General features: G+C 39.7%; 1 protein-coding gene across 6 annotated transcripts in view; it reads left to right on the forward strand.

Annotated features, from left to right (window-relative positions):
* The window catches only part of pphln1 (periphilin 1), a 141,678-nt gene that overhangs the window by 74,447 nt on the left and 40,476 nt on the right, over positions 1-26,755 (forward strand). For all 6 annotated transcript variants that reach the window (XM_069903306.1, XM_069903303.1, XM_069903307.1 and 3 more), the window contains 2 exons: positions 8,373-8,431; positions 20,244-20,428. In XM_069903306.1, coding sequence (XP_069759407.1) covers positions 8,373-8,431; positions 20,244-20,428 — 244 coding nt within the window. The remainder of the gene's footprint in view (positions 1-8,372; positions 8,432-20,243; positions 20,429-26,755) is intronic.

Below are 26,755 nucleotides of genomic sequence, written 5' to 3' on the forward strand. Positions count from 1 at the left end.
TTAAGCTTGGTACATTGTCAAACCATTTTCTCTGTTTGATGACTCTGTGGTTTAAAATTGAAACGATCAGTTTAATTCTATTTGAGTTGTGCAGATATAATTGGAGGATAGTTGTTAGAATCCTGATCATTTTAGTGAACTTGGGAAGGACAGCAAGACAACATGAAATCATCCACACTTCTGCACCAAAGTTTAAAATTAATGACACTGAGCCATAATAAATCAATGATGCTACTACCCACTTATGGCAAATATTCTTGATGATTCATGCATTAAATATGACATGAACCCATTCCAATTTACTTTCTGTAGCAACAGGTCGACTAAGGTGGATGCCATCTCTGGACAGCAAAGATGCATACATCAGGATGCTCTTTATCAACTGCAGTTTGACATTCAACACCATCATCACCTGAAAATTGATCAACAAATGCCAAGATCTAGGATTCAACACACCTCTGAGTAATTGGATCCTGGATTTCTTCACCTCCAGATCACAATCAGTGAGGATCGGTAAAAACATCTCCTCCACAATCTCCCATCAGTATCGGAGCACTACAGCGCTGTGTTCTTAGCCCTCTGCTTGACTTGCTACCATGTGGCTCAGTACAACAACAAGATCTACAAAATTGCTGATAATACTAGAGTAGTGGGTTATTAAGGAAGGGGCAATGAGTCAGCATACAGGGAGGAGATTGAAAACTTGGCTGAATGGTATACCAACAATAACCTCTTATTCATGTCACCAAAACCAAGGAGCTGATTGCTGACTTCAGGAAGGGAAAACCAGAGGTATACGATCCAGTGATCATTTTGTTATCAGAGGTGGAAAAGGTAAGCAAATTTAAGTTCTCGTGAGACACTTTCTCAAAGGATCTTTTCTGGACCCAAGATACTAATGGCATCGTGAAGAAAGCGTGTCAGCACTTCTACTTGCTCAGGAAGTTGCGGAGGTTTGGTACGACGTCGGAATTCCTGGGAAACTTGAACTTTGTAGTGGAAAGTGTGCTAACTGGTTTGGTATGATCACTGATACCCCTGAGTGGAAAGCCCTGCACAAGGTAGTGGGCACAGCTCTGGACATCACAGGCAAAACCTTCCATACCATCGAACATGTACAGGGAGCGCTGCTGTTGGAAAACAGTAGCGATCATTAAGGATCCACGTGACCTAGCACATGCTCTGTTCTCGCTCTACCATCAGGAAAGAGGAAAAGGTGCTGCAACACTCGCACCACCATGGTCCGGAACAAATGCTACCCCTCCACCATCCGACTCCTCCACAACAAACTCAATCAGGGACTCATTTAAAGGAACTTACATTTGCACATTTTAAATTTTTTTAAATTTCTGTTTATTGCACAGTCAATTTGTTTACATTATTTACATGTGTATGTTGAGAAGTTTTTTGCACGAACAGTAAGTGGTAATTCTGCCTTGCCCACAGGCAAAAGAATTTTGGGGTTGTTTGTTTTTTTTTTAATTTTTTATTTTTCACACCATAAATCACATTAGCCATGATACACACTTTTTCTTTTTCACACATATACAGTGACTTTTTCTTCCCCCCCCTCCCTCCTCCCAAGCCACCCCCCCACCCCACCCCTCTCATCCATTTTAGGTATACAATCTAGGTTGCATTAATCCAGTCAGACAATGTTGTCATTCAACAAAAATACACCAGAAATTCTACTGAGTCCATTCCTTTCTTTCCTTCTCCTTCCATCAACTTAGGTAATGTTTGTCCCCGGTAGGTTTTCACTATTGTATTTAATGTAAGGCTCCCATATTTGTTCGAATATTTCAATATTATTTCTTAAACTATATGTTATTTTTTTCTAATGGAATACCTTTATTCATTTCTATATACCATTGTTGTATTTTCAAATTATCTTCCAATTTCCAGGTTGACATAATACATTTTTTTGCTACGGCTAGGGCTATCTTAACAAATCTTTTTTGTGCATCCTCCAAATCAATTCCAAATTCTTTGTTTTTTATGTTACTTAGGAGAAAGATCTCTGGATTCTTTGGTATATTGTTTTCTGTTATTTTATTTAATATCTGATTGAGATCTTCCCAAAATTTTTCTACTCTCTCACATGTCCAGATTGCATGAATTGTTGTTCCCATTTCTTTTTTACATCGAAAACATCTGTCAGATACTGTTGGGTCCCATTTATTTAACTTTTGAGGTGTAATGTATAGTCTGTGTAACCAATTATATTGTATCATACGTAGCCTCGTATTTATTGTATTTCTCATCGTTCCAGAACATAATTTCTCCCATGTTTCCTTTTTTATCTTTATATTTAAATCTTGTTCCCATTTTTGTTTAGTTTTACCATTTGTTTCCTCATTCTCCTTTTCTTGCAGTTTAATATACATATTTGTTATAAATCTTTTGATTAACATTGTATCTGTAATCACATATTCAAGGTTACTTCCCTCTGGCAAACTCAAATTGCTTCCTAATTTATCCTTCAAGTAGGATCTCAGTTGGTAATATGCCAGCGCTGTATCTCCAGTTATATTGTACTTATCTCTCATTTGTTCAAAGGATAAGAATCTACTTCCTGAAAAACAATTTTCTATTCTTTTAATCCCTTTTTTTTCCCATTCTCTAAAGAAAAGGTTATCTATTGTAAAAGGGAGTAGCTTATTTTGCGTCAATATTAGTTTTGGTAATTGATAATTTGTTTTATTTCTATCTACATGAATCTTCTTCCAAATATTGAGGAGATGATGTAATACTGGAGAAGTTCTATGTTGTACCAATTTTTCGTCCCATTTATATAATATGTGTTCAGGTATCTTTTCCCCTATTTTATCTAATTCTAATCTCGTCCAGTCTGGTTTTTCCCTTGTTTGATAAAAATCTGATAGGTATCTTAATTGTGCGGCTCTATAATAATTTTTAAAGTTTGGCAATTGTAAGCCTCCTTGTTTATACCATTCTGTTAATTTATCTAGTGCTATCCTCAGTTTCCCCCCCTCCATAAAAATTTCCTTATTATTTTCTTTAACTCTTTGAAGAATTTTTCTGTCAGTTGTATTGGCAATGCCTGAAATAAGTATAATATCCTTGGAAAAATGTTCATTTTAATACAGTTTATCCTTCCTATTAGTGTTAGTGGTAGATCTTTCCAATGCTCTAAATCGTCCTGTAATTTTTTCATTAGTGGATAATAATTGAGTTTATATAATTGGCCTAGATTTTTGTTTATTTGTACACCTAGGTATCTTATTGCCTGCATTTGCCATCTAAATGGAGATTCCTTCTTAAATTTTGAGAAATCCGCATTATTCATAGGCATTGCATCACTTTTATTTACGTTTATCTTGTAACCCGACACTTCTCCATATTCCTTCAATTTCTTATATAATTCTTTTATTGATAGTTTTGGTTCTGTTAAGTACACTATAACATCATCCGCAAATAGACTGATTTTATATTCCTTGTCTTTTATTTTTATTCCTTTTATATTATTATCTATTCTTATCAATTCTGCTAGTGGTTCTATAGCTAGCGCAAACAATAAAGGTGATAGTGGGCATCCCTGCCGCGTTGACCTGCTTAAGTTAAATTGCTTTGATACATGTCCATTTACTGTCACTTTCGCTAACGGTCACTTATATAATGCTTTAATCCAATTAATATACTTCTCCGGTAAACTGAATTTTTGCAATACTTTGAACAAATAATTCCATTCTACTCTGTCGAAGGCCTTCTCTGCGTCTAAAGCAACTGCTACTGCAGGTGCTTTATTTCCTTCTACTGCATGAATTAAGTTAATAAATTTACAAATATTGTCTGTTGTGCGTCTTTTTTTGATAAATCCAGTTTGGTCTAAATTTACCATTTTCGGTACCTGTTCTGCTAATCTGTTTGCTAATAGTTTAGCTATTATCTTATAATCTGTGTTTAGCAAAGATATTGGTCTATATGACGCTGGTGAGAGTGGATCTTTCCCTTGTTTTAGTATTACTGTAATTATTGCTGTTTTACATGAATCTGGTAAGCTTTGTGTTTCATCAATCTGGTTGATTACATCCAGGAGGGGCGGAATTAATAAGTCTTTAAATGTTTTGTAGAATTCTATTGGAAATCCATCCTCTCCTGGTGTCTTATTATTTGGTAATATTTTTATTATCTATTGTATTTCTACTGTTCCAAATGGTTCTGTTAATTTATTTTGTTCCTCTATTTGTAGTTTTGGTAGTTCAATTTTAGTCAAAAATTCATCTATTTTCCCTTCTTTCCCTTCTTTTTCAGTTCGGTATAATTGTTCATAGAATTCTCTAAAGTTTTCCTTAATTTCTTTTGGATTATATGTAATTTGTTTGTCTTTTTTCCTTGATGCCAATACCATTTTCTTAGCTTGTTCTGTCTTAAGCTGCCATGCTAGGATTTTGTGCGTTTTTTCACCTAGTTCATAATATTTCTGTTTTGTCTTCATTATGTTCTTCTCTACCTTATATGTTTGTAACGTTTCATATTTTATTTTTTTATCCGCCAATTCTCTTCTTTTAGTTGTATCTTCCTTCATTGCTAATTTTTTTCTATATTTACTATTTCCCTTTCCAACTGCTCTGTTTCCTGATTATAGTCCTTCTTCATCTTGGTTACATAACTTATTATTTGCCCTCTAATGAATCCTTTCATTGCATCCCATAGTATAAACTTATCTTCCACTGATTCCGTATTTACTTCAAAATACATTTTTAATTGTTTTTCAATAAATTCTCTAAAATCCTGTCTTTTAAGTAGCATGGGGTTTAATCTCCATCTATACATTCTTGGAGGGATGTCCTCTAGCTTTACTGTCAATATTAAGGGTGAATGGTCCGATAGTATTCTAGCTTTATATTCTGTTTTTCTTACTCTATCCTGCATACTAGCTGATAACAAAAATAGGTCTATTCTTGAGTATGTTTTATGTCTAGCCGAGTAGTATGAGTATTCCTTTTCTTTTGGGTTTTGTTTCCTCCATATATCCAAAAGTTTCATTTCTTGCATTGATTTAATTATAAATTTGGTTACTTTGTTCTTTCTGTTAATTTTTTTCCCAGTTTTATCCATATTTGAATCCAAATTCAGGTTGAAATCCCCTCCTATTAGTATATTCCCTTGCGTATTAGCTACCTTCAAAAAGATATCTTGCATAAACTTTTAATCTTCTTCGTTAGGTGAATATACATTAAGTAGATTCCAAAACTCTGAATATATCTGACATTTTATCATAACATATCTCCCTGCTGGATCTATTATTTCCTCTTCTATTTTAAATGGCACATTTTTACTAATTAATATAGCCACTCCTCTTGCTTTTGAATTATACGATGCTGCTGTTACATGTCCTACCCAATCTCTCTTTAATTTCTTGTGCTCCAATTCAGTTAAGTGTGTTTCTTGGACAAATGCTATATCTATTTTTTCCTTTTTCAGTAAATTTAGTAGTTTCTTCCTTTTAATTTGGTTATGTATTCCATTAATATTTAAAGTCATATAGTTCAGCGTAGCCATTTTATACTTTGTTTATCTTCTCTTTCCGTTTTTCCATCATTACCTTTCCTCCTTTTCCATTTCTGTTTTCTTATTTTCAACTCTTTATAAGACAACATTCCTACAACATCAAACATTTTCCTTATTCTCCTATTTATATCTTCTTTAGCCCCAATCTCCCCTTCCCCTCCTGAGTTGTCCTTTATCCCTTGTCGGACAACCACATCTCCCCTCTCCATTTGGGTTTGCGAATTCACTCGCAAGCGTCAACTGATTTTGCAGTGACCGCTATTCCCCCCCACCCAGCCCCCCCAGAAAAGATTTCACTTTTCATATGTAACAAAGGTCACTCTTTTAATTCCCTCCTTATTCTCTCTATTCCATTACCTTCCCTTATTAATTCTTGTCTATACTATCTATATTTTCCTCTAAGTACAGATACATTCACGTATGCACATTGTATATTCACTCTTATACCTCTTTACCCACATACATATCAATCGTGATCATTTTTATTCTCATTACCCGTCTTCATCCCTCAGTCTATTTTTGTAATTGTTCTGCAAATTTTCGTGCTTCTTCTGGATCCGAGAATAGTCTGTTTTGTTGTCCTGGAATAAATATTTTCAATACCGCTGGATGCTTTAGTATAAATTTATACCCTTTCTTCCATAAAATCGCCTTTGCTGTATTGAACTCCTTTCTCTTCTTTAGGAGTTCAAAACTTATATCTGGATAAATGAAGATTTTTTGCCCTTTATACTCCAGAGGTTTGTTGCCCTCTCTTACTTTTTCCATTGTCTTCTCCAGTACCTTTTCTCTTGTAGTATATCTTAGGAATTTTACTAAAATAGATCTTGGTTTTTGTTGTGGTTGTGGTTTAAAGGCCAATGCTCTATGTGCCCTTTCTATTTCCATTTCTTGCTGTAGTTCTGGACATCCTAGGGTCCTCGGGATCCAATCTTTTATAAACTCCCTCATATTCTTGCCTTCTTCATCTTCCTTAAGGCCCACTATCTTTATGTTATTTCTTCTGTTATAATTTTCCATTATATCTATTTTTTGAGCTAACAGTTCTTGTGTCTCTATAGCTTTTTTATTAGATTCCTCCAATTTCTTTTTTAAGTCTTCTACCTCCATTTCTGCTGCTACTGCCCGCTCTTCCATCTTGTCCATTTTCTTTCCCATTTCTGTTAAGGTCATATCTATTTTATTCATTTTCTCTTCTGTGTTGTTTATTCTTCTTCTTAAATCATTAAATTCCTGTGTTTGCCATTCTTTAAATGACTCCATGTATCCTTTAATAAGAGAAAGTACAACCTTTATCTTGCCTTTCTCTTCTTCTTCTATTTCACTGTACTCTTCCTCTTCTTCCTCTGGGTTGGCCATCTGTTGTTTCTTTGTTGCCCTTTTCTTCTCTTCTTTCTTGTTTCCATTGTCTTCTGTGTTCTCTTCTTGCTGCAGGTGTTCTGCAGCTGTCGTTGCCGGCTGTGGAGATCGACTCCCCAGCTGGTCCCCCTCCCGTCGGTGTGTTTTTTTGCATGCGCGGTTGCGCACTTTTACTCGGCTCAGCGAGCCATTTTTGTAGTCCACTTTCTACCGACGTGAGGGAGCGGGTTTCTCTCTCCACCACGGGCCTCTTCGAACAGGTAAGGTCTTCTCCTTCTTCTTCCGTTGTCTTCTCTTCCTCTCTTCTTACCGTTGATTTCGATTTTTCTTTTTTTGTCGCCATCTTCTTTCCACCTTTATATTCACTTTTCTTTAACTTTTATTTCTGTGCCTTTGTGTTTTCCTTTGTTTTTCCAGACTTTTCTGGAGAGGGCTGGAGTTCACCGTCCGGCCACTACTCCATCACGTGACTCCTCCCGGGGTTGTTTGTTGATGTCATGAATGTACTCTGGCAATAAATGTGAAATCTGAATCTATAAGTTTGGTCATTTGGCAACAGTATTTTGGAAATAAGCACCTGTGAGTAGATGCCATCTTTGTCCACACAACGAGGAGAGACAAAGCAATTCTTCAATTGCTATAAAATGAACAGGGGCTGAAACACTTCCAAATGTGGTATTACTGCAGGAAGGCATTTTAATTTATGTTTGCGCCTTAAAACATAATCTATTATTTATTCTGTATGTTTATTGCTCTGTTAATTTCTTAAGTCTTGCTTTCTAATTGTCTTCATTGTTCAGGGCTAAAGCCTGTGTTGAGAAGCTACAATTTTGTTTTGCTCTTTTTTTCCCCTACCTCTGGTTTTAGAATCTGTTCGTGGATATACCAACCAGACTGAGACACTGGTCGGTTGCCAGGTGATGAGCATGTGGCTCCAAACCACAGCTGTGCACTAAAAAAGGAATAAGGAGATTGTAATTTAGCAGATACCTGGTGGATTGGTTAGGTTTAAAACTGATTTCATTAAAAATAATGAAATGTAAAATATAATGCTGAAATGGTATATCTATTAAAAATTGTCACTGAAGTTGAAAGAAACGGACAACCAAGTGATGATCTTGTGTTGGAGCGGTTACTGGCTGGGGAACGTGTCGGATTGCAGAAGTGGTGCAGTGGTAGAGCCTGACTGCTTGAGAGGTTTGAAGGTAAAGAGGAAAAGTTCCATCCTCTGGCCTGAAGAAAGAAATATTGAGGCCACTGTCATTGGCCTAGTTGAATGAGAAATTATTCACCTGAGATGGGTGATTGGGTTGCATTCAAGGTTAAAACATTTTGTTATTTTCCACCTGATGAAAATCTACATTTTGGGGGATGTTATTGCTGTCCACAGCTGATATCACTCCAGAACATGATGTATTTCAAGCCTTATGTAGCATTCTAGATTTTTAAATCTACTTTATCTTGTGAAATTTGTTCAGGATGATGAAAATTCCAGATGGCCCAGAGATGAACATGCAGCAAGCAGGCAGGCAAACAGGTAGGCAAAGAAGGCAGTACTCCATTTTTATTAATTTGTTCTGGCATGAACAGCAGAAGACTGCTCCACTAACTTGACAAATTTTGAATATAAGCAATTTGTTTTTGTAAGTGTGAAACTATTTCTTGGGTTTAAAAGGTCCTCAACAATTTGGTAGAAGTGAGAATTTCTTGTGACCAAAAAATGCAAATTGTTGTAAAAACTTACATTTTGTAGTAAGCTGGGGAGAAAACCATATCATTTCCTATGTTAGAGGCCCAAAATCATTCAAAGTCACTTAATGACATCTTCTTCTTTGGCTTGGCTTCGCGGACGAAGATTTATGGAGGGGGTAAATGTCCACGTCGGCTGCAGGCTCGTTTGTGGCTGACGAGTCCAATGCGGGACAGGCAGACACGGTTGCAGCGGTTGCAGGGGAAAATTGGTGGGTTGGGGTTGGGTGTTGGGTTTTCCTCCTTTTACTTTTGTCAGTGAGGTGGGCTCTGCGGTCTTCTTCAAAGGAGGTTGCTGCCCGCCAAACTGTGAGGCGCCAAGATGCACGGTTTGAGGCGATATCAGCCCACTGGCGGTGGTCAATGTGGCAGGCACCGAGATTTCTTTAGGCAGTCCTTGTACCTTTTCTTTGGTGCACCTCTGTCACGGTGGCCAGTGGAGAGCTCGCCATGTAACACGATCTTGGGATGGCGATGGTCCTCCATTCTGGAGACGTGACCCACCCAGCGCAGCTGGATCTTCAGCAGCGTGGACTCGATGCTGTCGACCTCTGCCATCTCAAGTACTTCGACGTTAGGGATGAAAGCGCTGCAATGAATGTTGAGGATGGAGCGGAGGCAATGCTGGTGGAAGCGTTCTAGGAGCTGTAGGTGATGCTGGTAGAGGACCCATGATTCGGAGCCGAACAGGAGTGTGGGTATGACAACGGCTCTGTATACGCTTATCTTTGTGAGGTTTTTCAGTTGGTTGTTTTTCCAGACTCTTTTGTGTAGTCTTTCAAAGGCGCTATTTGCCTTGGTGAGTCTGTTGTCTATCTCGTTGTTGATCCTTGCATCTGATGAAATGGTGCAGCCGAGATAGGTAAACTGGTTGACCGTTTTGAGTTTTGTGTGCCCGATGGAGATATGGGGGGGCTGGCTGATGGAGGACCTCAGTTTTCTTCTGGCTGACTTCAAGGCCAAATATTTTGGCAGTTTCCGCAAAACAGGACGTCAAGTGCTGAAGAGCTGGCTCTGAATGGGCAACTAAAGCGGCATCGTCTGCAAATAATAGTTCACGGACAAGTTTCTCTTGTGTCTTGGTGTGAGCTTGCAGGCGCCTCAGATTGAAGAGACTGCCATCCGTGTGGTACCGGATGTAAACAGCATCTTCATTGTTGAGGTCTTTCATGGCTTGGTTCAGCATCATGCTGAAGAAGATTGAAAAGAGGGTTGGTGCGAGAACACAGCCTTGCTTCACGCCATTGTTAATGGAGAAGGGTTCAGAGAGCTCATTGCTGTATCTGACCCGACCTTGTTGGTTTTCGTGCAGTTGGATAATCATGTTGAGGAACTTTGGGGGGCATCCGATGCGCTCTAGTATTTGCCAAAGCCCTTTTCTGCTCACGGTGTCGAAGGCTTTGGTGAGGTCAACAAAGGTGATGTAGAGTCCTTTGTTTTGTTCTCTGCACTTTTACACATAACTATATAGATGATCTTTTTGATTTTTTTTCAGCCAATGAGTCCCTTTTGCCTTATTTTCATAGGTAGGTTCAGTGTCATGGATAATTCAAATGTTACGAGCTCAAAGGACCCCAAAACCTGCAGCAATTGACATTCACCAAGACCAGTGGTTTTTAAAAGTTATTTTTAATCAACTTCAAACATGAAAATAGAATCAAACTTTAACTTAACTCTATACTTATACTATACTCTATATTAACCCAAATTACCCCCTTCTAATTCTAAGTGCACATGTATGTAATGTGTGTGTGTGCATTTAAGAAAAGTTCTTTGGTTCACAGTTCAATCTCACTTCTCCTTCTTCCAAGTTCTCTGGTTGCAGGCAATCACCATAATGTGCACAGAATTTAACATGTATAAAGTTCACCAGGCTTGGTGCTTGAAAGGAAAATGTTTACTGCTCAGGAAGGTTTTTGTAGAGTTTGCAGAGAGAGATAATTTGCTGCTCCATGATTTCCACAACTGAGGTACCACCACTAGTCACCTCAGGGTCTCGCTGATGAAACTTACCCCATCAGGGTCTTCCAGATGATAACCTCTTTCTTCAAGGTACCACAGAGTTCCATTCCTTTCTCTATTTCAACAGAAACATCAGACAGATAGCACTTCCAGCCATTTACTGCTCTGGAACTTGCTTTCCTGGATTGCACTTCTCAGTTACTTGTCAGTGTCCCACACACTGACTGACTGACTGAGCTGTTAACTCAACTCTCTCTTTTTCAACTGAAATTCCAAAGAGAGCATGTGACTCATGTCTTAAAAAACCCCCACCTTCTCCAGCAAACAACAGGAGTTCTTTCTTCTTCTCAAGTTGTTATCTTAGGTAAACAATCCAGGAATGACCTTTCTCTGCACTCTGGCAAAACCCTTGAAAAGAACTTCCACTAACCATTGTGTCTCCAGTTCCAAACAATGGTCATTCATTGTATGAGGTCAGTTCAATTAACACCTACTTGTGAAAGGTGCTTACACTCTCCAAGAGATCTTCAATATTTCTTCAGTCTTTCATATAAGATCCGTGTTAAAATGTGTGTATGTATGTGACGTACTCTAAATCTTATTTATTCTCCCCAAATATTAATATTGTTTCACAAAGAATAGTCAAATATGCATTTTCTTTTGTGAAGTTGGGCAGTGAGTTATCTGAGTGAAATGTTCTCATGCTGACTATACATTTTTTAATTTGAACTAGTTTTGGTTTCATTACACAAGGTGCTTGATACATCTTTGTTTCTAAATGTAACTAGTTTTTCAATGACATACAGAAGTAACAAGGTAAATATGCAGACTTCATTACATAGTCAAGGGTTGCGGGAGAGGTGAGAACATAACATTTGCAGACACCCATCATCTGGGAACTGATAATGCCTTGGAAGTTTCATCTGGCCCTGGTAAAAGTTTGGTCCAAGGGGAATCTGCAGCACATTCTCTCATTCGGAGACGGTTTGCCTCTGATTATTCTATTAAATGACTTTGGGCCTAAATTTGCCACTGGAGGGTATGAGGAAACTGGAAAGTGTAAATAAAGCCTTTGATTCTGATCTAATACAACTTTTGCACTGTTAGGTCCGTTAATTATATAAACCTATGGTACTAAATGGTTGTTAAGCCAATAGTTTTACTTGTGTGCCACCATTTTATAGTGCAGTTTTCTACAACGAAGTGACTTGCTTGGCTAATTTAGAAAGTGAGATGAGGGTCATTGACATTGCTATGGGTCTGTAATCGGGTGCAGTCATAACTTGCATGGATTTAGTGCTACCACATTCCATTTCTAGAAACCCAGGTTCGATCCTGACCTCTGGTTCTATTTGTGTGGGTTTTGCATGTTCACTAGTCCATTTGTGACCCCAGCAACTTCTCTCCATGACTGCATGGGCTTCCTTCTACATCCCAAAGACGAGATGATAGATTTCTTGGTAACTGCAGATACAAGATACAATTTATTGTTCATATAATAAAAACAGGTCAAAATTACACGGAATTTGTTTTTGTCTGCTATAATGCAGACAGATTTTCCATGGGCAAAATTTCCTTGAAGTGTCTCTTAGAGTAAGAAAAAGAGTCCCCTCATAGTCAGTGTCCATGGATTCGCCTCCAGCACCTGCAACCTCTGCAACCACACAGACTCCAGTCTAAATAATCAGCAGCCTGAGATGCAGACCCGAACCTCCGACACAATCAGGAACCCCTTAGCACCCTCTTGCATCCCAGTTCCAATATCTGGAACCCATTCAGCCAGTCTTGAGCCAGTCTACACAGTCCGCAGCCCAGTGTGAATCCCTCAACCACAGTTGCCAGCACCCCACAGCTTGTGAGGGCTCCTCACCCCTCATCACCAACAGGCTGCCGCCTGCGTGCTTCTTCAACCTCAGAGTCCCTCACTGGTCTGCCGCTGTATTCACCATCCCGTGGGTCGTCTCCTCTGCTTCTCCTTCTCAAATGGGAGTGCCCTGTGCCTGTCCTCTGACTGCATCCAATCATAGACGCTGCCATCTTGGTCCCTCGTTGGTAATTGTTATATGCTTCTATTATCAAAAAGAACCAAAGAATTGATGGGTATATGTGAGAGATCAAATTGTATTATTTGATTTCTTGCAACCCAAGAAATAGAAACCATTTAACCTATTGAATCTGCTTTCTCATTCTTTCTGTTAATGATTACTCTACATTTTCTTATCCTATCTTAGTAGGTCTTGACTCTTCTAAGATCTAAATATCTGTCAAAATATTACTTTTTTAGTTTCTAAAAAAATTTTATCTGTTGTCTCATAAAATCACAAAAATCTTTTCTTTTTTATGCTATTGTATTAAATCTCCATCTATAACCTATATTTTGTTTTTCTTCCAATGCAATTGAAAAAAATTATGAAGTGCCAGTTGATGAAGTAGACAAAGACGATGTGGTCAAACAACAATCATGGCTTTTATTAGCAGAAACTCATGGTACAATAATGAAAGACAATAGATGCATATACAGTTATATCCAAGGGGAATGTCCTTAACAGTAGAGGTAATGCACAGCCAATGTTAGTACAGCAAGGCTCACCTGAGAGGAGACAGGCAGCTTGGCAGACATTCACCACAATCTCCCCCTAGCAGAAGAAGGGTTAAAATCAAAAGGACAGCTGCTAGGAAAGACTGAAGGAAGCGATACACGGATATCATGTTTGGCCTTGAGATACTCCAGCAGCCAAAATACGCCAGTATCTAGCAAGCAATCAAAATATAATGAGATGTTTTATGAATATGTCAGCCTATCAGATTGTTAATGAAGTCTGGTGCTTCATCTCAAAGCAGGTGGCTCCTTTGCAACCTTGGTAGTGTAGGAAGGACTGACTTCTGGACCCACTCCAGAATCACCAGCATGAGGCAGTGGAGCCTCAGCATAGCCATCTGAAAGCTGACTAAGGGTCACAGGCTGGGGGGGGTGGGGTGAATCCAACCTCTTAGGCTCACTCTGAGTAGGGGTGCGAAGAAAGGGCGAACCAGGCAAGGCCAGATCTCTTAGGGGTACAGTGTCAGTACTCCCGTCTGGGAATTTAACATGAGCATAGTTGGGGTTAGTATGCAGTAGCTGAACTGGTTGGACTAGGGGATCTGTTTTACGCACCCGAGCATGAGTCTTCAGCAGCACGGTTCCAGGGTCAGATAAACAGGCTGGCCAGTCCATCACAGTTCCTGATTTCCTAGGAAAGGCAAACATACGTTCATGAGGTGTTTGATTTGTTGCAATACACAATAAAGACTGAATAGAATGTAGTGCCTCAGGCAGCTCCTCCTGCCACCGGATAACAGGGTAACCATGTGTTTTTGAAGCAAGATTAACAATCTTCCATTCCTGCAGCTCCAGGACGCATTCTCTTGGTGCTTTTCTTCTTATTATCAGTGGGTGTACTTTTCGCCTTGCACACTTTAGCAAAGTGGCCGAGTTTCCCATAATAGCTGCAGGTAGCAAATCGAGCCGGGCACTTCTGTCTGGGATGCCAGCTCTTATCACAGAAGTAGCATTTTTCAGAAGTTCGCCTTTTTCTTTCCTTTGGGGTTCCAGCACTCCTGGATGTTTCCTTTTTGATTTCTAGCATTTCACTGCACTGCATGACACTTCTCAGTGTTTTAGCTAGAGTGACTGCCCGGTCGTAGGTTAAGGGCTCCGTTTCCAGCAGCCTCTGTTGGATATAACTGGAGTCAATCCCATTGACTAAAGGATCCAGCTTCAAAGCATTGTGGTGTTGTTGCACATTGACTGCCCTGCCATCACATTCATTTGCCAGTGAGTCGAGAGCCAGTGCATAGGCAGCATCACTTTCTCCAGGTTTCTGGCGTCTCGTCAGCAACTGGTGTCGAGCAAGCATCACATTCTGTGGCACTGCATAGTTAGCAGTCAGACATTCCCGGGCTATAGCCAGAGTGGTAGCTCCTTGTGCTACGGCAAAAGGGACCTCACCCAGCAGAGAGTTCAGGTGGCCCCACTTTATCGCCTCATCGACCACGTTGTTTTGAGCCATATAGTAATCGAAGCAAGCAATCCAGTGGTTGAAAACTTCTCTGGCCCTCGGGGCAGACGGTCGATTATCAGCCGCTCTGGCTTGAGGGCTGCATCCATTTCTGTTAATAAAATTGATGTGCCAGTTGATGAAGTAGACAAAGACGATGTGGTCAAACAATAATCATGGCTTTTATTAGCAGAAACTCATGATACAATAATGAAAGACAATAGATGCATATACAGTTATATCCAAGGGGAGTGTCCTTAACAGTAGAGATAATGGACAGCTAATGTTAGTACTGCAAGGCTCACCAGAGGGGAGATAGACAGCTTGGCAGACATTCACCACAAATTGATATTGAACCTTTTGAACTCTGATAATTTTAGGAATTTTGATAAAAATGATATCAATCAGAATCTCTGAAGGATGGAAAAAAAATAGAGAAATATTTATTACATGTTAAATTACCTATTAAATATGGATAAAACATTAGAGTCATCTAATCCTTTTTCTGAAATTGCATATAAGATTCTGATGTCATTACAAAACAATAAAGCCCCAGGAGAAGATGGTTCCCCCCCCCCCCGAAGTTTTTAAAGAATTTAAGGAATTGTTAATTCCTTTATTAATGAGAGTATTAGATCAAATAAGGGAGTCACATGATATGCCAGAATCTTTTAAAACAACATTAAGTTTTCCAAAAGAAAGAAAAGATCATTTACAACTTTCTTCTTATAGATCTTTATCATTATTTAATTATATCTAAACTATTAGCTAATAGATTAACTAAATATTTACCAAAATTAATAAATATGGATCAGACTGGTTTCATTAAAAATAGATATGTAGATAATATAGTAAAATTTATAAGTTTATACATAGAACAAAAAGAAAATAAACCAGCTGTAGGTAGCAGTTGCATTAGACGCAGTAAAAACATTTGATAGGTTAGAATGGAACTTTTTATTTAAAGTATTAACTACATTTGGAATTCCAACTGTTTTGTATAAATTGGATAAGAGTATTATATATTCAACCAAAAGCTAAAGTGGTCATAAATAGGCAAATATCAAAGCCTTTTCTATTAGAAAGATCATCCAGGCAAGGGTGACCGTTATCACCATTTTTATTTGACGGAAATAATTAGAAAGAGACGATGAGATTAAAGGTTTTGAGATAGATAATAAGGAACATAAAATTAGTTTAATCGCAGATGATGTTATAGTTTATTTTTAAAAAAAAAACAGAAATATCTTTTTTTTTTAATTTAATCAGTGACTGAATCTCCACAGTCCTCTCTGGCAAAGACTTTCAAAAATTTACTTTTGAGGAATTACACCTTATTTCAGTCCTAAATTATCTTTTTGAGACTGGAAACCCTTGTTCTGGATTCCTTGGCCTGGTAGACATTTTCGGGTATCCATTTGTGCAGCATTCCTGACGTCCCAGGATTTACTCTGTGACATTTCATTGCATTTTTGGAGGAGGCAAAACATTTTAAACAGTACTTAAAGTTGAAATCTCATAAAGGTCTGCATATCATTTGATCATCAGTCCAGGCTTCTAGCATTCATGGTATTTGCTCTTTTCAGTTTAATTAAATTCCAAAGTTGTTAATAGTAGGAATTTGTAAGTTAATCTATGCCTTGTTCAGGTTATGAACAGTCAAAATGAAGGACTGTGAAATGGGCAGCAGGTACTGAACCAGGAAATGCAAGTTGGAACAATTGATTCTGTTTCAAATTGGGTACAAGATCAAAAATAGGAAAAAAAAATCTGATTTGCAAAATTTTTTAAAATAATTTTTTAGATAAATTTGATACCCACTATCTGCCAAAACAATTTTCAGTGTCAGAAAATGTTTCTACAAAGAAATCTTACCATGTTATTAAAATGAATTGGATTAAAATCCACAAATTCTAAGTGGGTGAATGGGAGTCAAATTGGCACAGAAAGAAATAAAGCTAAAAAGAGGGTAGTTTGCCCTTTGATATAATGAGACCTCACACTTAAAACTTCAATGTACTGGCAAATTTTCTGATTCGTAATAGTTTGTCCAAAATCTTCTGTCCCTGGCCTGTCATTTACCTTCCATTGCATAAGAGTTTTCGGTGTGGATTCGCTTTAGTTTTGCATAATTTCCTGGCATTTGTGAGTGTAAATAATTTAGGTACTTTAAGAATTGAAATTAAATGTTTCTATCTATTTGAACATTTTAAGCTTTTTTTATTTTTGGTTCGAATCAAATTCCCATCAGACTCCATTTTATTCCATATAACACAGTTCCAGATTCATAGTCAGTCATATAAGCAGCCTTTATGATTAAGGTAAAAACAAACTGCTGTAAAAGCTCAGCAGGTCAAACAGTATTCTTTATGAAGCAAAAGTAAAGATGCATGACCAATGTTTTGGGCTGAAGCCCTTTAAGATATGTAAAAATGTTGGGAGGCACTGGAACAAAATGGTAGGGGGAATGAGCAAAGTCCCAAAGGCAGCAGGTAAAGTGTGGATGAGGGAGGGCACACAAGCAATCAGGGGGAGGAGGAATTGCTCTGTGACTGGAACGGGAAGTGGGTGGAGAGCCGGAGGGGAGACGACAAACAGAAAGGGGAGGGAGAATGGGGAGGAGACTAACAGAAACTAAAGAAGTTGATGTTAATGTCAGCTGTCTGGAGAGTGCCCAAATGTAAAATCCAGTGTTGTTCCTCCAATTTATGGGTGGTCTTGGTGGGATAGTACATGAGGCCATGAACAGACCTATAAGCTTTGGTGTGGGGAGCAAAATTGAATTGGTTGGCCACTAGGAGATCCCTGACACTGATTCAGACAGAGGGAAGGTGCTCAGTGAAACGATCACCCAGTCTCTTCAATTGTAGGGACGGTCACAAAGGGAACATTGCATGCAGCAGATAACTCCCGTGGATACACGTCAAGTGTTGCTTCACTTGAAAGGACTGGTTCGTAACCTGAATGGTGATGAAGGAGGAGGAGTGGGCACATGTGTGGCTCTTCCTTACATCACAGGGGAAGGTGGGAAGGGTGAGTGGACAAGGGAGTCACAGAGGGAGTGGTTCTTGTGGAAGGTGGAGAGGGGAATATATATCTGGTGGTGGGATCATGTTATGGAAATAGTTAATGGAAGTTGTGAAGGAAAGTGTGTTTGATACCGAGGCTTGTGGGATGGTAGATAAGGACAAGGAGAATCCTGTTTTTGTTACATCTCAAGGCAGAGAGGACTTGGACAGATGAGTTGGAAATTGAGGAGATGGCATTAAGGGCTGAGTTGATCGTGGTGGAGGGCAAGCCACATTTTTGGAAGAAGGCAGACATTTCAGATGATCTGAACTGGAAGACCTCATCTTGGGAACAGGTGTGGTGGAGACAGAAATTGTGAGAAGGGAATAGAATTCTTGGAGGGGACAGGGTGTGAAGAAGTGTAATCAAAGTAGTTGAGAGGGTTGGTGGGTTTGAAGGAAGTTATTAAGATAATTGGATGGCTTCTTCAATAGGAATTCTTCAATTTCTATAAAGTGCCCTGACCTGAATCTTTTCCTGACCATTTCTATCCATATTATTGCCTGATCCCCTAGTCCCCCTAGCTTCTTTGTTCACTTTGGATTAATGATGGCAGCTTGACACCCAATTGTAATAAACATGAAATGGAAACTGATGAAAAAGTTAATCCAACCATTTTGCCTGTAGATTGCCATCATTAAAGATGTTTAATGAAAATAAGTCCTCCATTAAAGCAGTGAAAAAAATATTGAAATGATATGTAATGAGAACAATGTTTTCTAGTCCTCAGCTTTGTTCCTTTTATAAGCTATTAATACTCGCCTTGCCATTGGAGCACTTTCATCTGTCTTCATGCTTTGTGCCTTATCTGCTGTTAATACAGAGAATTGTCATTGTGCAAGGTAATTTCATGAAAAACACAGGAAGGTGGTTCGGCATTGTAATACAGTAGTAATCACATTTCACTTTTACAGATATCTACTGTTACCTCTGCAATCTGTGTATTTCCTTGATGAATGGTGACTTGGAAATTCACAAACATGGATAAACTCCACAATTCGCCTACTTCAAAACACCTAACAAGTTACGGAGATGGAAAAGATCACTATCATGCTCTGACTTTTTGAAGTCTCTTCATCTGTATTTTATAAGGATGTTGTGCTAGCACTGTTGGGAAAGAATGGAAAGTAAAATATAAACAGGGGACACATTTTCCTGCTCAATAATGATGGAATTTTGTTGTGATGGATATCTGTTGAGATCATTGAGTAGTTCAGTGTCTATCAGATTTCCTCAACCAGTATCAAACTTTGATTTGTGAACATTCTGCTTTTGCAGAAAGGCAATCTGCTGTCTGTTGGCAGGATTTATTCCCAAGCAACATTTCTGTATTATGATTGGAAGCATAAGCATTCACTGAAGCATGAAGACTAGATGCTCTTTGCTTGTGTCTCCAATGAACCTGAACAGCTGTTCAGACTCCACTTGAGTGTAAAGGGTTTGCTGTTGCATCATATGAAGTCCACCACATGGTCAGCAATAGATCACTATCTTGTCACTGGCACAGCATCACATTTTTCTGGCTTTCCTTCTGTGGACTGTATTCTAGTCTTCCAGAACCATAGGAAAAATCCTTCCTATTGTCTCTGACCTATCTCAATTCTGCAAATGCAAGATATCTCTTCACTTGAAGGGCATCATTTTAGTATACTCTCTTAAGCCCTGCTAGTGCTACAAAATAGTTTTTTTTTTGTTCTTTCAGGTGTAGTAAAACAATCTTCCTGGTCCTCCATTTCTGGCTACTGGCCACCATTATGTCAACCTTCTATGGGAGCTCTATCAAGACCATCCTGACCAGCTGCATTACAGTGTTCTCTACAGCAACCATACCACACTGTAATGCAGCCGGTCAGGAGGTTAATCCACAGGACCATAAGAGTGGCATAGAGGATCACTGGAGTCTTCCTCAACATCCAACCTCCCACATCGACTTTACCAGAATCGTTGTCTCAAGAGGGCACAAAATCATCGAGGACCCCTTCCACCTTGCATGCAGCATCTTTCAGCTGCTCCTGTCAGGGAAGAGATACAGGAGGATCAGAGCCAGGCTGAGGATCTAGGTTCTACCCACGGGCAGTGAGAATGCTGAATGACCAAAGGAATTACTCACATTAACCAGCCCAGACACTCATTTGTACAAAATAATATAATACTTGTCCTGCATGTGTATTATTTGTATGTGTGTTATGTCTGGTTGTAGGACTGCATTTTTTTGTACTGAGGATTGGAGAACCTTGTTTCGTTGGGTTGTACTTGAACAATTGATGACAATAATAATCTTGACTCAGTCCTTGCTCGGGTAATCTTGTGTGGGCAGAGATGAGGGGGAGTTAGTGATGGGCACTCGTTGAGGTTGTGATAATAAAGTGAATACATCAGTTTGTCTCCTAGAAGGTTGCCATACTTTGACTATTATCTATGCTGTGTGGTGACTTTATTTTCTAATTTGTTTTGAAAAGAAGCAGTAAGGAAGATGTAAAGAATAATTAGAGTAACAAAGTCTTCCAGGTGAAATATTTGGTATTCCAACAGGAATAACTTGAGAAAGAACTTCTACTGCTCCCCACACGCAAGAGAGCGTTCACCTCAAAGAAGGGAAGCTTCCTACTATAGAAGAGAATCTCCCCAAAGCCATTCTGGGTCAAGCATCAGCAGCAGAGGCTACTCCCCAGAACAAAACAAGCAGCCGCCGTCCTACCAGTCCCAGTTCAATAAAAGTAAGTATATAACTAAAAAAAATACTTTTTGAAAATGTATCATCTTGAAATGAATTAATTAAGCTCGTTGAATTATTTTATTAAAAACTGGAAGCTAAGTAAAATTATAAAATAGTTGTTTGTTTGGCAAATAGTTTCATCCCTCCATATTCTCCCCCATACTCTTGAAGTAGTGCAATATATTGTGATTTGAAGAAACTTGTATTTTTGAAAGGTTGGTTAAAATCTCTTTGGTTGCCATAATTTACAGGAGACTGAGCATCAGCAGTGCTGATTGGGAAACACTTCACCGGGAAACGTAAAATGCACAAGTGCCAACTTTCATACTAAGTCAGCTTCTTCCACAGAATAACATGCAGAAAATATTGCTTTTATTCATTCCTCTTTTAGTTCAGATTTTCTCATCGGATTCAACCCCATCACAATGGAAGAGATTGATCATGCTCTGCTAGATATCAGTCAAAACTTCTGCTTATGTAATGGAAGCATTACTATTAAAGTAATGCTGTCTGACTTTGGCAGAAATGTCTCCATGGAGCAAAGGCTTTCAAGGCATTGCTGATTTTCAAAAGTTAACACTATTTTCTTTCAAAAAGAAGGTGCTTTAGTGGTGATGTTATAGGACTAATAACCTAAAAACTGATTTGATTATCCAGAGATATTTATAATAACGTTGAAAGTAGCTATGGATTTGAAGTTCAGTTGATAATCTGAAATTTGAAAATAAAACTCGTGTTTAAAAAAACAAAACTACTGAGTTTATTGCAAAAACCTGTAGTCTGGCACGGCCTTGTCCCTACAGTCTCTGATTTCTTCTTGATCCATTAATCAGATTAACGGTGGGCATCCTGTGGTATGGAGGTTAGAGGAAATAACCTTCAGAGTCCTCAAAATTGACTGCAGATCCCATGAAATAATGAAACCTTTTTTGATCACCACATACTTTGCTCCCTCTGCTGAAATATCAAAGCTCTTTCATGTTGAACAATACCAGAAGGAAGCCTTGGTCGTAACAAGGGTATTAAATAAATATGTGGATAAGAGTGGTTTGATATCTCTACAATTGACTGGCCATTTTGATCCTGAAGGATATTGCTGCTATTCTGGGTCCATGGCAGATAGAGAGTGAACCAATACAAATTAGGTTTTGCGGCCTGCGGCTGACATAGAAGACGCCACTCGAGCACGGCAATCGAGCGGGCTGCATGAGGCGTCAGCGGCCTGTTCCCATAGGCCGCTGCAAAACGGGCTCTGCCAGCCAGTTGCAAGTGATGGATCACAAAAGGGCTAATTGGCATCCAGGGCGACACAAGCCACACCTGTCAATGATGCTGCAGCAAAATGAGCTGATCCAGCCAATCGCCGACAGTGAGGACACCAATCAGCCTGAAGGAACACGGGTTATGCCCGTCAATCAAATGGCAGCCAAGGTCTGCCTGACTATATAAAAGAGAGCAACCAGTTCATTAAATCAGTGTCAACTCCACTCCTTGTTGTGTGTCTTATTTCTGAGCTATAACCTCAAGACACACCACAGAGTAACAAATAATCTGCAAGGACTCAGCATGTTAAACAACATCAGTGTGAGAATTGTTGGCATTTCAGCCTAGAACCCTTCATCAGGACTGAGAATGCAGAGGAGAGGTTACTGGTATCATCACTGGTAATAACTGGTATAATTGCTGCTTGACCCACTGAGTCCATCCAGTGGATTGTTGCTCTAGATCCCAGCATCTACAGTCTCTTATGTCTCTTTAATATGACTGGTAAACCTCATTCTTGTCCATCGGTCTATGACTTCTCAGTCGAAGTGAGTAATGCGAAATCTTAGTAGAGTTGGGTCGTTTCTTCATTGTGAAAACATCTTCCATGTTAGGTGTATAACAATCATGCCAAATGGGCTAGAGTTGAAACCAAACTGCAGCTCAAAATTATAGATTATGAAAGTTCCGTTTTATAGTAACAGCAGAAATGTGCACTCTCAGAATTGATAACCTGGTGACATAGCACATCCCTCACTACTATTACAGTCAAGGTGTAGATCAACCTTGGTTAATTTATTTCTGTAGAGAGCATGCCATGAGTAGCACAAAATGGCTTACCTGATGAAGTTGTGGCTCCGGACTTGTAGGTGTATTAAAGAGCAAAAGCAACACTGCAGCTCTGCTGTGTTGCAACAGGAAAGATGTTAGACAGCTAAACAATTAATAGGTTAAGATATCAAGATACCTCCCATCTTCAACGTGGCAGGATCCATCGTGTAATTGCTAGGCCAAATCTGAGGCAACTGCAATTCTTACAGCCAGAAATGTCAAGTGAGTAATCCATCTTGCATTCCTGAGATTCCCATAATTAAAGAAGAAAATCCTCAGCCAACTGGATTCACTAGTGATAACAAGAAATAGCTGAGACCTTAAAATGAAACACTATTCCAATATGGTACAAAAGATTTACACTTCATCACCTGCAATTCCAAAACTAAGTACTTTTGGCAATGGGGAGTAACGTCTCAGGGTAAAATGTCAGCCACAGCCAGGTCTGTGGCATTCAACTGGCTCTGCTATAAAGATGGGAGGTCAAGAACAAGGTGAGCAATTGCGAAAGGGATACGAGTCAGGGGCACTGACAGGCTTCTCTGTGACTGCAAGCAAGACTCCAGGATCCAGGGTAAAAAATGTCTTTGATCAGGCTCAGGAGATTCTAAACGTGATGTGAAAGGTGAACAGCCAGGTCATGGTCATTGATATCAACAGTAGCAGGAAAAGGGGTGAGGTCTTGCAAGGAGAATTTAGGGAGATGGATAGCCAGGTAAAAGACAGGATCTCTCTGGTTGTAATCTCAATATTATTTGCTGTGTCACAAGCTAGCAAGGCAAGAAATAGGAAGATAATCATAAAATTAGATCCTCAGGCTGGTACAGGTGGGAGGGCTTCAAATTGTTGGATCTTTGGGCTCCTTTCCAGGGTACATGTGATTTATTCAAGAGAAACCTGCCTAAAGGGAAGATTTGCTAGAGCCACTTGGAAAGGTTAAAGCTACTCTGGAAAAGGGTGAGGCCCAAAGCATCAATGCAGCAATGAAAACTCTGAGACAAAGTTGGATGGTAAAGTGAGTGAGTTCAGTCGACACAATAAATGCAAGTAAGAGACAAAAAAGTTTGAAATATGCAACTGCATTTAATGTAATGCAAATGCCTGATAGGTTACACAAATGAACTTGAGGCATGAATTGATCCTTGGAACTGGGATATCATAGCCATAATAAAAACATGACTGTGAGAAGGGCAGGACTGGCAGCTAAATGTCCCATGTACAGATTCTTCAGGCCTGATGGAGAAGGCCAGAGGATTTATTTTTCATTAATAACAACGTCATGGTAGAATGTGGGATATTCATGGATGATTGTCCACTAAGAAATAAATGGTGCTAATCAATTTGATAGGGTCATATTATAGGGCCTCAAATGTTAGTAGAGTTGGTAGGAATTGGAGGAGCTGGTAGATCAAGGTGTATATAGTAATGAGAGGCATAGATAAAGTGAATAATGACAGACTGATCCTGGAATGGGAGAATCTAAGGTGAGGGGACATAAGATGAGGGGGGAGGGGGTATTTTGAAGGGTCATGAGGGGCCAGTTATTCATTCAGAGGCTGGTGGGTACATGAAACAAGCAGCCTGACAATGTGTTAGAAGCAGGTTCATTAGCTCCCTTTATTTAAAAAAAAATAATTGGATAACTCCATGGATGGGAGAATGTTGGAGGGCAATGGGCCTAATGGACATGATATATTAGGCCATGTGCATCCACGTAAATAGTGGACACTGTAGCTTCTGTTGGTTGATAGTTGATGGATTTTCTGAAGCTGAGGAGAGCTGCGTTTGTTGAGTCTTTAAGACCTTCATCATTGATCTTGTAGCATTGCTTCTATTGATGCAGATGTTTAAGGACAGGCTGAAGGAAGTAATGGAATAATTTTCCTCTTAACTGATTACAGAAAGCAAATACATTTTGAAGATAGAATCAGAAATGCCTTAAATTATATTTTTGAAATAGTGCACTGATAAGAGTTGAGCATCAATATTACTTTTTCAATGTCAGAGAAACTGTTAAGATTACAACAATAATTGTAGTTCTTGAGCCTGCAACATTAATGGAGGCCCAGGCTATCAGTAGCAGTTCTTTTCCATACATGCATGCTTAACTGTTTCAGTATTAGAATTAGGATTTATTGTCAGGAATAAGTTGTGAAATTTGGTGTTTTGCAGCAGTATCATAGAGCGAACATATACATTATATTATCATCTTACAGCATTACTATATATATATAAAACGGTCAACCAGTTTACCTATCTCGGCTGCACCATTTCATCAGATGCAAGGATCGACAATGAGATAGACAACAGACTCGCCAAGGCAAATAGCGCCTTTGGAAGACTACACAAAAGAGTCTGGAAAAACAACCAACTGAAAAACCTCACAAAGATAAGCGTATACAGAGCCGTTGTCATACCCACACTCCTGTTCGGCTCCGAATCATGGGTCCTCTACCGGCACCACCTACGGCTCCTAGAACGCTTCCACCAGCGTTGTCTCCGCTCCATCCTCAACATCCATTGGAGCGCTCACACCCCTAACGTCGAGGTACTCGAGATGGCAGAGGTCGACAGCATCGAGTCCACGCTGCTGAAGATCCAGCTGCGCTGGATGGGTCACGTCTCCAGAATGGAGGACCATCGCCTTCCCAAGATCGTATTATATGGCGAGCTCTCCACTGGCCACCGTGACAGAGGTGCACCAAAGAAAAGGTACAAGGACTGCCTAAAGAAATCTCTTAGTGCCTGCCACATTGACCACCGCCAGTGGGCTGATAACGCCTCAAACCGTGCATCTTGGCGCCTCACAGTTTGGCGGGCAGCAGCCTCCTTTGAAGAAGACCGCAGAGCCCACCTCACTGACAAAAGGCAAAGGAGGAAAAACCCAACACCCAACCCCAACCAACCAATTTTCCCTTGCAACCGCTGCAATCGTGTCTGCCTGTCCCGCATCGGACTGGTCAGCCACAAACGAGCCTGCAGCTGACGTGGACTTTTTACCCCCTCCATAAATCTTCGTCCGCGAAGCCAAGCCAAAGAAAATATAAAAAATAACAATAATAATACATGAAAAGTCAGGCAGTGTCTTTTGTTAATTGATTACTCAGGAATCTGATGGCAGCGGGGAAAGAAGCTGTCCTTGTGCTGCCAAATGCTCGTCTTTAGGCTCCTATCCCTTTTTTCCGATGGTAGCAGAGTGAAGAGGGCATGGCCTATGTGGTGGGGGTCTTTGAGGATTGAGACGAGATTTTTAAGACTGCCTCATGTCTGATACCTGTGATGTCACAAACCAAGTTACAACCCTCGAGTTTATTCTGGTGCTGAGATTTGGCGCTTCCGTACCAGGCAGTGATGCAATCACCTGCAGAAGCTTACGAGAGTCTTCAGTGACATACTTAATCTCTTCAGACACCTCACAAAGTATGGCAGTTGATGAGCCGCCTTTGTGATTGCATCAATGTGGAGGCTCCAGTACTGATCCTCAAAAGATGTTGACACCAATGAATTTGAAGTTCTTGACCCTCTCCACTACTGAGCCCTCGAAGAGAATTGGGTCACGTTCCCCTGACTTCCTCTTGAAGTCTACAATCATCTCCTTGGTTTTGCTGACATTGAGCACAAGGTTGTTGTCATTCCACCATTCAACGAGTTGATCTATCTCCCTACTGTATGATTCCGCCAACAACTGTGGTGTCATCAGCAAACTTGTAGATGGAATTGGAATTGTGCCTGGCCACACAGTTATAACCAGTAGAGCAGTGGGCTAAGCACGCATCCTTGGGGTGCACCTGTGTTGATGATCAGTGAGGAGGAGATGTTGTTTCCAATTCGTACTGATTATGGTCTTCCAATGAGGAAGTCAAGGATCCAGTTGCAGAGGAGGGTACAGAGGCCTAGAGTTTGTAGCTTCTTGACCAACTGGGGGAATAATAGTATTGAGCTGTGGTTTATGAAGAACAGCCATATGTATGAATTGGTGTTTTCGAGGTGATCCAGAGTTGAGTGGAGAGCCAACGATTTTGTATCTGCTGTGGTGTGATTGTGTCAATAGGTGAACTGAGTGGGTCCAGATCTTTACTTAGGTACGTGTTAATTCTGGCCATGACCAGTTTCTCAAAGCATTTCATCACATTAGAAGTTCATGCTACTGGGCGGTAGTCATTGAGGCACCCCATGCTACTCTTTTTGGGTACCAGGAGGATTGATGCCCTTTTGAAGCTGGTGGGAACCTCTG

The sequence above is a fragment of the Narcine bancroftii genome, chromosome 11 (assembly GCF_036971445.1).
Source record: "Narcine bancroftii isolate sNarBan1 chromosome 11, sNarBan1.hap1, whole genome shotgun sequence".
Lineage (NCBI taxonomy): Eukaryota > Metazoa > Chordata > Chondrichthyes > Torpediniformes > Narcinidae > Narcine > Narcine bancroftii.